At 39.0% G+C, this 14,119-nt stretch overlaps 1 protein-coding gene across 1 annotated transcript in view; it reads right to left on the reverse strand.

Moving 5' to 3' along the window:
• GRM8 (glutamate metabotropic receptor 8) overlaps window positions 1-14,119 on the reverse strand; it is a 796,332-nt gene that overhangs the window by 632,291 nt on the left and 149,922 nt on the right. The window contains 1 exon segment of the mRNA XM_028526153.2: window positions 8,606-8,822. Coding sequence (XP_028381954.1) covers window positions 8,606-8,822 — 217 coding nt within the window.

The raw sequence follows: 14,119 nt of genomic DNA on the forward strand, positions 1-14,119 counted from the left end.
ACACTCAAACAATGTGAGAAATGTAAAGACAACAAAGACAGGGCCAGACCCCAGAATATATTAGGGGCACAACAGATAGGCAGGGCTCTGCTCAGTGGCTGCACGCACAGTCAGACCTCAATAGCTGTGTGACATACAGTCGGAGGAACAGACACCTCCACCAGTCAGGGAGCAGAGTCAACCAGGAAGAGGCAGTGTCACAACCTGAACCCTGGAGGCCAGAGTCTCAGGCAGAGCCCAGGCCTAGCAATCCGAAGTGTGACTCAAGGGTAGGACAGCATGGCAAGTTTGTAGTGACCTATAAAGGGGCTCAGGGATCGCCCTGCGACGACCAGCTATAGGGTCCATCATGGCAAAATCATTCTAGAGCCAAGTTGGAGGGTGAGTTTGGGGACAAACTACTGGCCCTGGCTCTGGCTCAGAAACTAAACAAAACTGAAACTTCTCACAAGGGCCTGTGTGATGCTGGGTGGGCACTATCGGGAAGAACAAGGTTAATGCACTGTGGGGCGTCATACACTGTCTGTAAGTGGACACATCTGAATGGTCATCAGTACATCAAGGAAAAAAAATGGTCACAAAGTCTATATATCACACATATGAAACATTTCACAAGAATACACACCACTACAAAGTGGGTATCATATTCTATATTCAAACTTTGGTGCTTCCTCTTTTTCTCAAAAATCAGTGGTTCTGCTAAGTTATCTAAATTAATTTCATTCACATCAATCACATGGTGTACTCCATTTGGGCTTGAGGTCCACACACTGCCATCCTCCACTGCTTTACGCCAGGTCTTGTTGTTACATGAGCTGAAGGATGTCCTCTCTTAGACACAGTGTTCTTGGGCAATGCCTCTAACGATGCCATCATTAAGGCAATGATCACAACTCTGTGTAATTGTTTGTTTGAATCTCCTCCTCCTCGGATACACAGCTAGAAAGCAGAGGCCACAAATCATTTCTGTATCTTGAAGGCCTAATACAGGTGTGTTGTGATCCATGGTGGTGCACAATAAATGCTGGCTGAATCAGAGGAAACAGACTTAGTGAGCCAACAGTGACTAGCAATTAATTAATTCATGCACTCAACTAGGTGCCAACACTATTCTATGTAGCATATTAGTCATGCTAAGAAAAAATAGCAATAGGATTGGTCACCGTTAGGAGGAACAAAGCAAGTTTCAGGAATGAGAAGTATTGGCTGACTTTAATTAAGTACTTATTTAGGCTTCACTCTCCCTTCTTACTTGCTCATTGAGCAAACTGGATACAGGCTCAGGGCAATAAGACTATTCCTGAGCCATCATTGGTGAGGGTGGGTTCTAACCCAGTACTATGAGTCAAAAGTTGTTGAGCACTTACCATGACCATACACTGTTATGATGATTTCATTTAATTCTTATACAATTGTTATCCCAATTCTACAGACAAGAAAATTGGGGCACAAGAAGGTTAAGTAATTTACCAAAAGTCTCATAGGTAGGATATGACATAGCTAGAACTCAAACCCAGCTGGTAAGAAGCTCTTAACCATTCCAAGCACTGTATGGCCTGAGAGATTGGAGGTGAGGGAATGAACCTACAGATCACAAGCTTTGATATTTGATAGTGATTTTTTTTAATGGATTCTAAGTGTTTTAACAACAAGCAAGCCCCTGGAGGTTCCCATAAAGGTTACACATTAGCAAAGAAAATGCATGAGCCATTGTTGAAAACATCTCTGACTTTCAATTCCCAGAGCCTGAGCAAGCTTGACCTCTAGGCTCACAATATCACTACCAGGAATCTGGTGGCAATGGCCATTCAAAGTAAATTCATGAAGCACCTGTTATGTGCACACTGGGGAGAGGGGAAAGGTCCTTCCAGTGAGAAAAACAAATTCTGGTGGAAGACATCTATGGAGAAATTGACATTGCAATCAGAGCACTAAGTGGTGCGTGCCACAGCTCAGAGAATTACAGGAGCACATCACCAAGAACAAGGCAAGATACCCCACGCTTGTCCTGATCTCAACCCTTTTAAGTGGCAACTGAATGAAACAGAGTGAAGCAAAGACAGCTGTCAAGTGACATGATAACTATTTTGACAACCAGGGATGACAAGAATAAGATACAGGGTAGAATACCTACCACAGTGGTTATGAAGAATTTAGAAGAACAGGGAGGGCAGGGGGTCAGGAGTCATTCATAATCTTTCTCTCTGACCTTTTAGGCAGAATATGACTAAATCTGAAAGTAGCTAACAAATCAAGCAAAGCCCTCTGGCTATCAATCCCACACACCAGGCAGTACATCTATGACCCTCATAATAATACACAGCTTTGCCACACACTGGGGAAAAATTGTACTTACCCCATTCTTTTCACTAGTAACACCTGATAATTGAATAGCACGTTAGAGTTTATGAGGATCACAAGTATTCTATCATTTGATGATCACTGAGCAGAGACCTCCCATATAACTGACAAGGAAATTTATCCTTCGAGTCTCATACTTAAAGAAGAGGGATTTAAAGAAGTTCTTGACTCCAAAGCAGGTTCCACTGCATCAAATTGTCATTGTTTACTAAACACTTAACGACAGCATTAGAATTGTATGTTTGAAAGCATTTACTGAATGCTCTCTACTGTTTTACATTAACAGCAGCTATAGCTACTCAGCAGTTCCTAAATCCTAATATTAAGAAAGGTGAGGGTGAGGAACAGCTTTGAAATGGCTTTCTATTTGATCACGTTCTGCAGTAACTGTTAAAATTATATACACTTTCCTTGGATCCCTATAAAGCTTCCGCAGGATCCACATACCCACAGTTCCAATTTGCAATTTCCTCAGCCCTCCTTTGAAGTTATTCATGCCAATTACCTGGTGTTAATATTAATTAAATATAATTTGCAACTTGAAATGCAGTGTTATCAACTGGAACTCAGCTGTAGAAATATAAAGTAAAATTTTCTATTGAATTAAAATGTTCCCTTTCATTCGTAGTATTTTACAACACTAATACTTCTGTCAAATTGATTTTTGCCTGCTGGAAGTCATTTTTCCAAAGCGCTGAACATCTGAAGAAAAAAGCTGCTCTTTATGTATTCTTTTCTCTGTCATTGAAAATACTTTGTTTTAATCTTGAAATAAATCCATTTCAGTTAACAGAAACTTGGTTCTTGTTTATAACCCAAAAGAAAAAAAATGCTTTCTTTTTAAAACAATACAGAGATAGTTTAAAATATGATCAGTGGACACTTTTCAACTGTATAATAAGAATGAATTTTCCTTACACTATTATTTCCCACTCACCAAAAATAAATCACTATTAAGTGTTTAGGCAAGTGTCAGTCATTTCATATACAAAAAATGAATTAATTAAATTGGTCTATTGCATTAACATTTCAAACAGACTGTGCCAATGCAATGACCTCTGTGGTCCCTTCCAACTCTGAGATTTTAAGATTCTGAACATGTGTCAGACAATAGTCAGAAGCTTCCAGCACTTGCAAATTAGGGGGAGAAGTCACATTTGGTCAAAGATTTGACAGAATCAGGTCTGTTCTGCCCCTGTAATGTGTGTGATGACGACTCACAAGCCCACCATCATCAATGAACCATTCATAAACTAAAGGGCTGATTAAAGGAGGTGTGCTGCCACGCTGTGCAAATCCACAATGAAAAAATACTGCGCTTTCACAAAGTCCTCTTATCTTCAAAGATCAAGCTTTAGCTTCCTTGCCCATTATAGTAATAGTGGTAGTATTAACATTGATTATCCTGTCTTCTTTTTAATATAATAAAGGAAGACAAAGAAGTAAAAGAACCTGTCTAAAGACTCAAGGAAGTCATTTCTTGAGTCACAAGCTATGAGCCGCAGAGTTTATGATGGAAAAGCATGAGCCCATATTATCAGCCTCTTTATTACAATATCAATGAAAACATCATACAGATAATTAAAACAAGACAGAAATATTGAACTACGGTCCTAACAACTGAGGGTGTGTAAGATGGGTGATAGCTAAGCCTTAACAACCAGCAGCAATTAAGCTATTTCCTTTCCTGAAGCCAAAAGAAACCAAGGGGTAAATAAAGGCCAGAAATGACTGTCTGGGTGTCCATAATTTTTCAGGTGTCATCAAAAATCACAGCTTCTTAGAATTACACAAAGCGAGGGTTTGAACAGCCAGTAAACCACTGTATAGGAAGTGCCTTCTGTAATCCTACTGGGAAGCTCTTGACTACCTAGGTCCCTGGGAAACTCAGACACTAGGATCCCACCACCTAACCTAACCTGGAACCCTGCATTACCTATTAGATAACCTCATTTACTCAAGTAGTCAGAATTGGGAGAGTAGAATCCTGTAACACTCCAAAGGAACTTCGAAACTGGTTATATTGTGGGCTTCTCCATTAACCAAATTCTATATGCGTAACACCCCTCTCATCCTTACTGCTAACCTATTTACTTTCTGGACTACCTCTCATCCCTGTCACTGGAAATTATCTGCCTAAATATATCCTTCTTCACTATTACCCCTGTTAACTTGTATTAAATTGGCTCTCCCAACAAGATATGCCGATATCTTAACTTCAGTACCTCAGCGTGTGACTTTATATGGAAACAGGTCCACCACAGATGTAATTAGTTAAGATGAGGTCATGCTAGAGTAGGATGGGCCTTCAATCCACATGACTGGCCTCCTTACAAGATGAGAACACACAATGTGATGAGAAAGGCAGAGATTGGAGTGATGCATCTACAATCCAACGAACACCAAGGATTACTAGCAAACACTAGAAGCTGTAAGAGGCAAGGAATAGTTCTATTCTACAATTTTCAGAAGCAGCATGGCACTGCTGACACTTTGATTTCAGATTTCTATCCTCCAGAACTGTGAAACAATACACTTCTCTGTTGGTATAAGCCACCCAGTCTGTGGTATTTTGTTATGGCAGCAGTAGGAAACTAATACACTTCCTCTCAAGGACCCTGCTTGATTCTCTGTCACTGTACCACACACACCTTCAGCTATCCCCACTCATAAAAGTTCCTGTTCTGTTATGAAAGTCTCCTAAATATCCTTGAATTTTTCCTCAGGAACTCCTACCATCGCCCACCATGGAATATTCTTCAGAGGAGACTGAGGGCCCTCCCATGGCCATAAACCCATCGAGAGAAGTGAACGCTCTGCCACACTCTTAGTTTTCCATTGCTAAGTCTAGGCTGTTATTCCCATACCTACTTTTTTCATTTATAACAATTTTATTTTTTCTAGCCTTGTTGAGGTATAATTGACAAGTGTTATATAAATTTAAGGTAGACAACATAATGTTTTGACATACATACACATTATGAAATGATTAACACAATCAAGCTAGTTAACATACTCATCACCTCACATAGTTACTATATTTTGTGTGTGTGGCGAGAACACTTAAGATCAACTCTCTTAGTAAACTTTAAGTATGCAACACAGTCTTATCAACTGTAGTTACAATTCTGTACCTTAGATCTCCTGAACTTATTCATCCTGCATAACTGAAAATTTGTACGATTTGTCCAACACCTCTGCATTTCTCCCGCCTATCCTGTATCAGGCTGAGATTGATATTGCAATGGCCTCTCAACTGGTCTCCTTACCTTCTGGCTCTCACCTGTACAATCACAAGTACACATCCTAACAGATCCCTCGCTCCTCAGCAGTTTCCTCCATTGTCTGGCATGTAAAAGATAAAATTACCGCCCTATGGAGTAAAACACTTAACCATGTCTCCATGTTAAGCTTTCTTATCTTGTCTCCCTTACTACAGAAACAGTGCTTCAGTCAAATTGTGCTATTTGCTGATCTCAAATATATTTTTAGCCTTCTTCAGTAAAAATCCTACAGTAGGGGATGCATTGGGATGAGACTATAACAACTGAGATACCAAGAAGCTATCGGTCTTTGTTTCATCAAATAATTCCTGTCCCTGCATCCCTCTGAAGGATTTTGACTAGGAAGGGCCCATCACTGACGTCTTTGTTCATGACCATCACTTACTCATAAACTTCATTCTCCAAGATGCATGAAAGAGTCTTCCCCCAATCTCAGATTTTGTTAAAATGAAAAAGTTCTAATCAAACCAAACAAGCAATTTATCACTAAACATATTTTCATTTCACTACCATTCCATTAAAATCTGTCTGAATTAATCAGAGCTAAAACATAGGATGCCTTATTCTACATTGAAATATCTTAGTAATGAATATTGCTAAAGAGAGAAATTCAGAACAGAGTACAGGAAAATTTATTAGAGTTGGGAAAATGTATAATTGTATTAATAGGCAGACACTCCAGAAAATAAATTTATTACTTGACTCCTATGTCAAGATACTAAAATTTTTAAAAACACATTACTAACATGGTGACAAAGATGTCATTGATATTGTAGCAAGAAGAGCAAATGTTACAGAACTAATGAATTTTCATTAGAGTCATCAGTTCACTTCAGAACGGGTTAAGTTGCTACCATTTGCCATTCCCATTAATATCATTGTCATGTAAAAGGTTTAATTTTCAGCTATTTTTGTTCTAGATAAAATCTTTGTCATTAAAATGAGGAGTGATTTTGATATTTAATATATTCCATGGCATACTCTAGTGTGGTACTAATTTGGCATTTTCAGCATTCTGCATATTAATTAACAATCCTGCCTTCTCCCATCCCCCAGATAAGTGATAACAGAAATAGAATGGACAGCCAATCAAGTCACAGAATACTGAAAGGATCAAATAGAAGAAACATGTTGCTCTAATCAGGAGCATACACAAGGCACAAATTATTTTCTCCCAAAAGAATGACTAAGATAGAAACAGGAATAATGAATGGCACCATCTGAATCCTTTCATGTGACAGCCTTACCAAAGCATAGCAATGCTCCCTAAAAAGTGAAAACAGTATTTCTTGTTTCAGTCAAAAGAATAAAACTGCAATCTCACTTAACTTCTAGAACAATGCATTTTATCAGATTCTCCAACAACTGGGAAACTGTGTCCTGTATTTAATTTCTCCTGGTCATCTCTTTCATGCACACAAAATGTGTCCTGTAGTGGAAGGATATATAGGATCACTACAGAAAACTTACAATTTCAATACATACTCTGTTAGTTTCCTTCTCTTGATGAATTATCATTCTGGTGAGAACTGACATCAGCAGCTTAAAAAATGCATTAACCCTCATTCCAGAAGCTATTATTTTCATTTTAGTGAGCATTTTCTCTAAGTATAAACTTGGGATTCTTATCCAAGAAGGTAATATAATTTGTCAGCATTTAAAGCGCTTTGCATCATTTTTATAGCAATAGGAACACAGGCTTAAATTCCAAAGAGCAAACATTATGGCATCATGGACTAGTTGTCCAATTAAATCAATTAACCCAATCTGTCCAAGAACACCAGGCCCTTTCTCCTTTCCTAGGTCTTACGCAACAGTATAGCACTGGAACAAATTTTAAACATACCAAACATGTGTAAAAATACATTTCCATGCCCTATGATATTCAAAACAGATCCCAGGCATCTGCAAACCTTTCGAGAGAAGATCTTATTCCAATAAATTATTCCAATAACTCTTTGTTCTTCCTAATTATGAGTAAGTCCAAATCACTACCATGATTTTTTCCTGAGTTGAAGTCTCCAAGAAAGACAATAAATTATCAACATAATTTCTTCCTTCAAGTTCAAAATTACTCAAAACAGCCAATAGGCACTTTAATTTGGCCACAAAATATGCTTACAGAAAAAAATATGTAAACTGTATTCAGTAATTCTTAATAATAGTATTTCTTAAGTAACAGTAATATGTCTCCTTCCATCCACAAAGTGATGTTGTTGACCAATCAGCAATAAGATTTGTCCTGTAAGTTGTTTTTTGTTTTGTTCTGTTTTGTTTCCCTACATAGTGAAATGGATTTATAACCTCATAAATAAACATGCACCTGGTGAAATGCCTACAGAGATTTGGATAAGCACCTTGAAAAAAGTCCAGAATGGAGTTCATCAGCACCTTGCTCTAACCAAATTTTTATTACACTCTGTCCTTCAGGCCACTGTAAGCTCCAGTGTTTAAGGTAAGAATAAAAATGCAAGAAGTCAAATATGACAGTATGAATATTGCTTAAGCATAGTCTTAGAGGCTACTTCAGTATTGTTTTAAAGTGATTACTGGTCTCAATCCCTCTAGAGGCAGATGTAAATTCCACTGCCTTTTTTTTTAAATTTAATGACTTGCTAATGTAAACTTCCATCTAGAACAATCAAAAAGTATGTCATTTATTCAAATTTACAGTAGCTCTAATGTGCCAGCAAGCTCCCTTGTCAAAACAGACAAGTTTAAAAAATGTCTGACTGAGTCAGGAGCACTATTTCCTAAATTAGCACCAACGTGTCACCTTGATAGACCATGAACAACAAAATCATTTATAATAAACCCAGCGTCCCCCTAGAGTGGACAGCCTAGGTCATGCATCTGTAAGAGCTCTAATTATTCCATACAGATCAGAGAGTGCTTGGAAATGAGAGGACTTCTGCAACCTGTCACCTCCAAATACAATCATCTGATAAATATATGCTTACCAATCTCCCTCGAGATCTGAGTGAACGCCTCCACACCACTCTCTCCATAGTTGCCCTCAGAAGCCAGTGTCGAAACATAATTCCACCCCAGTGCCGTCACAATGTCCACCATGGCTTGCGCTTGGTAGGAGTCAGGTGGGACCACCCTAGAGAAGAAGTCATACCTGGTGTTGTCACTTAGCTCTGGGGCTGTGGATGCATAGCTGATTTGAGGTATCTGCAAAACAAATGACAAGTCATTTCAACCGGTGAGGAATCGTGTAGAACGATGGACTGTCACAAGAGACTGAATAGCCACAACTGTATCAGAAACCTAGATACAGCAACTTGAACCTGAAAAAAGGTTTTATAACCAACAATTTAATTAGAAAGTATTTTATAATGGTCTGTAGGCTCACTTTCTTTCAAAGCACATTTCTAAACAGCTGGAAAGAACTTAGTTTTGCTTCAGATTCTGCTGTTTCTGAAAGCAAAGCAAAATATTTGTGCTTTTTCTTGTTGTTTTTTTCTTCTGTACATGACAAGTTCTGGAGCAAAAATGAGGCAGAAATAAAGGTATAGTACATACATGCATCAGAAATTGTCTCTGAAATTGTCTTTGGCTTTAGGACATAAAAGCTACAAAATGACAAACAAGAGACTTTAATATGAGATTTTTTTACACTTAATACCATTTCAGTTTTAAGATTATATTTTTAGTAAATTATTTGAAATATTTAGTTTTACAAGTCTAGTCACTGATTATTAATATAATTATTATCACAGAAATATTTGGGACTAGCCAACCATGTATCTTCTAATAAAAACACTTTTCCAATCCCCACCCCAGCCAAAAAAATCACAAAACAGGAATCCATACAATAATAATTCCTTAGGGAAAAAGGACTATTTTCTGAAATTAAGGGGGAGAATTGCTAGATTTTCAACTAGGAATCCTATGTCATTTCCCCTAAATATATTTGAACTGAGTAACAAATTGACTGCATGTCACAAATCTGTCCCTTAAAAAACTTTTAAAATGTGACATTCAGTCTATGTCCAAGTGAGGACGGACGCAGTCTGACAGAAGAATACATGGTTGCTAAAGAAGTACCTTGGAAGCATGGGAAGTCTAGACACAAAGTGGGAAAGAACATTGCAGCCACGGGAACTGCATGTCCAGAGGCAAAGAGTCAAGAAAGGGCATGGTAGATACCAAGGAAAGGATGTCAGAGAATAAAACTGCAAGGCTAGGCAGAGGGAAAAAAGGAAAGGTGTGGGACCTGTAAGTACCAAAAAGACAAGGAAAGGTATAGGTTATGAGGAGAAATGTGGAATGACTCATAGTCCTATGACTTTGGTAACTACGTAAATAATGTTTGCTATTTACCATGGTAGATTTTTTTAAAGGAAATTTGTCAGACAAAAAGTGGTAGGTTTAACTGCTGATTTGCTTCTCTTGAGATTCTTGTGAGATGCATGAAAGCAACTAAATTGTGGGCAAGAATATTGGGGGATCTAGAGTTTAAGAGCAGCTTTGGAACTGGAGGTAAAGAAAGGTGGGAGCATAATAAGGTGGTAGTAAGGCATGTGACCACCCGAGAAAAGTATAGAGGGTGAAAGGAGGGCAATTTGGGAGAGTGAGCTGGGCAACTGTGTATCTCCTCCCTCTTCTGCTACCATGATATGATGTGGAAAAGTTCAGAGGTCAAAATGACTACAAGATGCCCTAACTCAGGGTGCTTAGTTGAAGATGCAAGTTTGATTCATACATAAAACAATTAACTTTACTCTCCATCAGATACTGCACACTCTGGGACCCACAACCCCCTCCCTGGCCAAATGATTCCCAATCCATATAAAGGTTTTGACTCTCCTCTTCACATCTGTGAAAAGCACTCAACAGCTGGATTACTTAGATCTAGAGGGTCCAAGTCCCAATGGTGATCAGTGAAGCGACACTGAACTTCCCAAAATTAAAAAAAAATATATCCTGCCCTGGCTGATGTGGCTCGCTGGATTGAGCACCTGCCTGTGAACCAAAGGGTTGCTGGTTTGATCCCCAGTCAGGGCACATGCCTGGGTTGCAGGCCAGGTCCCCAGTAGGGGGCACATGAGAAGCAATCACACACTGATATTTCTCTCCCACTCTTTCTCTCTCCCTTCCCCTCTAAAAATAAAATAAATAAAATATATTTTTAAAAGTCCTCAGTTACCCAGGAAAGCAGAAGCACAAGAATGTGCTTGGCGCTCTCCAGGGTGCTACAGAATTCATTCAGCTTCTGGGCAAGCTGCCTCTATGTATATTGACTCTAACAATGACTTAGCCTATTTAACCCCCAATTCTTCCTGGTCCTGTTCTCCTAGTGGAACCATGTTAACTTGCTTGTTAACATTGTGGGCTCATAAAAACCAGCCTGACCTGCCTCCCTCCTGCCCCTTTGCTTTCTCTGCCAGGTACACCAGCCATCTCTTGGCAGATAGTTCCCTTGATCAGGCTTTGTGCTTTTGTAATACATGACTACTCAGCCAGAACATGCCCCCACATTTCTAACAACACACAAAATGTTGGCCTTTTTTACCTTTTATTGCTTGCATCTAGAGGACCTAGGAAATAGACAATAGGTGACTCAGTGAGATCTACCCATTATGAGGTAAAACTTTCCCAAAGATTAAGACCATGTAAATTTCTATGTTCCAATGAAAGATGTTCAGCAGCTTGACCTTTGCTTTGGAAGGAATTCTGTGCATGATGAATGTGGTGTGTGTGAGGGGGGGTGTGGTATGGGATCATTCTATAGGAAATGATATGGCACACTTCTTTGCCTTATTCAGATATATAATAATCCTTCCACTGAGGGTTTTTCAGAGTCCAGTAGCAGAGGAGCTTCTGAGAGTCCAGCAGTAAAATGCCTTACACAACCTCCACCCTGCCTACAATAATGAGCCACCCCTTTCTAAAAATGATCACAAAGTGTGAAAACTGAGTGTTTGAATCCAAAACTAATTATCTCAAATTACTATCTTCAGTCAGTCACTTTCAGGGCTGTTTAATTAGCAGCCAGCATCATGTTTAGGATTAATTAAACAGGTGTAAAGGGTATATAAAATAAAAGTGCAGGTAAAAAATGGTTGTTTGAATAACTGGATAAAGGACTTTCCCCCCAAACTCTTGAAGAGTTTTCTCTTAGTCCATCAACTTTTAAAAAAGTAATGTGAGAGTATGTTTCTGTGTTTTCATTAATTCAACATTTGCTCTATTACCATCTACAATAATAGACATCAGGGTATGTTGATAGTATTTTTAAGTATATTTTATTAATTGTGCTGTTATAGTTGTTCCATATTTTTCTCCCCTTTATTCATCTCTGCCCTGTATTCCCTCTCCCACCAACATCACCCCCCCCCTGCTTAGTTCATGTCCATGGGTCGTACATATAAGTTCTTTGGCTTTTCCATTTCTAGGCTTTTCCATTACTATCCTTAACCTCCTCCTGCCTATTTTGTACCAATTACTACCAATTACTCTTCTTATTCCCTGTACCTTTTCCCTCATTCTTCCTTCCCCCTCCCCACTGATAACCCTCCATGTGATCTCCATTTCTGTGATTGTGTTCCTGTTCTAGTTGTTTGCTTAGTTTGTTTTTGTTTTTTTTAGATTCAGTTGTTGATAGTTGTGAGTTTGTTTTCATTTTACTGTTCATAGTTTTTATCTTATTTTTCTTAGATAAGTCCCTTTAACATTTCATATAATAAAGGCTTAGTGATGATGAACTTCTTGAACTTTACCTTAACCGAAAAACGTTTTATCTGCCCTTCCATTCTAAATGAAAGCTTTGCTGGATAGAATTATCTTGTATACAGGTTCTGGCCTTTCATGACTTCAAATGCTTTTTTCCAGCCCCTTCTTGCCTGTAAGGTTTCTTTTGAGAGATCAGCTGATAGTCCTATGGGAACTCCTTTGTAGGTAACTGTCTCCTTTCCTTTTCCTTTTAAGAATATCACCTTATCTTTAATCTTGGCTAATGTAATTATGATGTTCCTTGGTGTGTGCTTCCTTGGGTCCAACTTCTTTGGGACTCTCTGAGCTTCTTGGACTTCCTGGAAGTCTATTTCCTTTGCCAGATTAGGGAAGTTCTCCTTCATTATTTTTCATATTAGTTTTTAGTTTCTTCGCCTTTCTCTTCTCCTTTTGGCACATTTATGATTCAGATGTTGGAACATTTAACGTTGTTCCAGAGGTTCCTAAGCTTCTCCTCATTTTTTTGAATTCTTGTTTCTTCATTCTGTTCTGGTTGAATGTTTATTTTTTCCTCTTGCTCCAAATTGTTGATTTAAGCCCTGGTTTCCTTCCCTTCACTGTTGGTTCTCTTTATATTTTGCTTTATTTCACTTTGCATAGCCTTTACTTTTTCCTCTATTTTGTGACCATACTTAACCATTTCTGTGAGCATCCTGATTACCAGTGTTTTGAATTCTACATCTGATAGGTTGGCTATCTCTTCATTGCTTAGTTCTATTTTTGGAGTTTTGATCTCTTCTTTCATTTGGGCCATATTTTTGTAGTAAGAGGCAGAGCTTTAGGTATTCACCAGGGTAGGGGAATTCATGTAGCTGGACTGTGGCACTGTATGCAGGGGGGAAGGGTCAGAGAGAGAATAATGCTGCTTGCTTGCCTCTCTGCCAGCTTTCACTCACTTCCCCCGCTATCCACAAGCATATTGGGCACCTCTGGTGCTGATTCCCAGGTGGGTGGGTTTGTGTATATTTTAGGACCCTGTGGTTCTCTCCAACAAACTCTCCTGTGAGGCTGGGAGTGTCTCATACTGCCACAACCCTATAGAATTTTACAGCCAGACGTTTTGAGGCTTTCTTTCCCTGTGCTGGAACCCTGGTTTGCACAGTCTGTATCACTTCCCAGTTGTTCCTCCTGGTTTACCCACAAGCAAACATGGGACTACCTGGTCCACCAGCCACCATCTCGCCTGCCTAGTCAGTCCTCCAGCTGCCACCTTGCTGCACATCCTCTCCACTCTGCCCCTCCTACCAGTCTGGATCAATATTTCTTCTTTAACTCATTGGCTCTCAGACTTCCATACAGTTTGATTTTCTGGCAGATCTGGGGTTTTTTGTTTTTAAATTTGTCATTGTCCTTCTCTTGGTTGTGTGAGGAGGCAAAGTGTATCTAGCTATACCTCAGCTGGCCATGAGTCTGGTATGTTGATAGTACTTCAAGACAACTTTTCAAGCTGTCATGAAATCATCTCACTTATATTTTATTGTAGTCAACCACTAAGCATTGGCTCATTAAGTTTTCTAATTTCTATGCCAGCATCCCCAGTATTTCCACCATCCTCAAATTAAACCCCTACTGGCAACTGAAGTGGGAATACTTTTAAAACCTGAAATGTTTATTTTTCTTTTCCCTACACTAAATCCATCCTAATTAATCCCTCACCCTGGAGGTTTCATCCACCAGAAACAACAACAACACTAAAAAGATGGTGGGTGGGGAATGGAAGTGGAGAGATAAAT

This window comes from Phyllostomus discolor, chromosome 10 (assembly GCF_004126475.2).
Source record: "Phyllostomus discolor isolate MPI-MPIP mPhyDis1 chromosome 10, mPhyDis1.pri.v3, whole genome shotgun sequence".
Classification (NCBI taxonomy): domain Eukaryota; kingdom Metazoa; phylum Chordata; class Mammalia; order Chiroptera; family Phyllostomidae; genus Phyllostomus; species Phyllostomus discolor.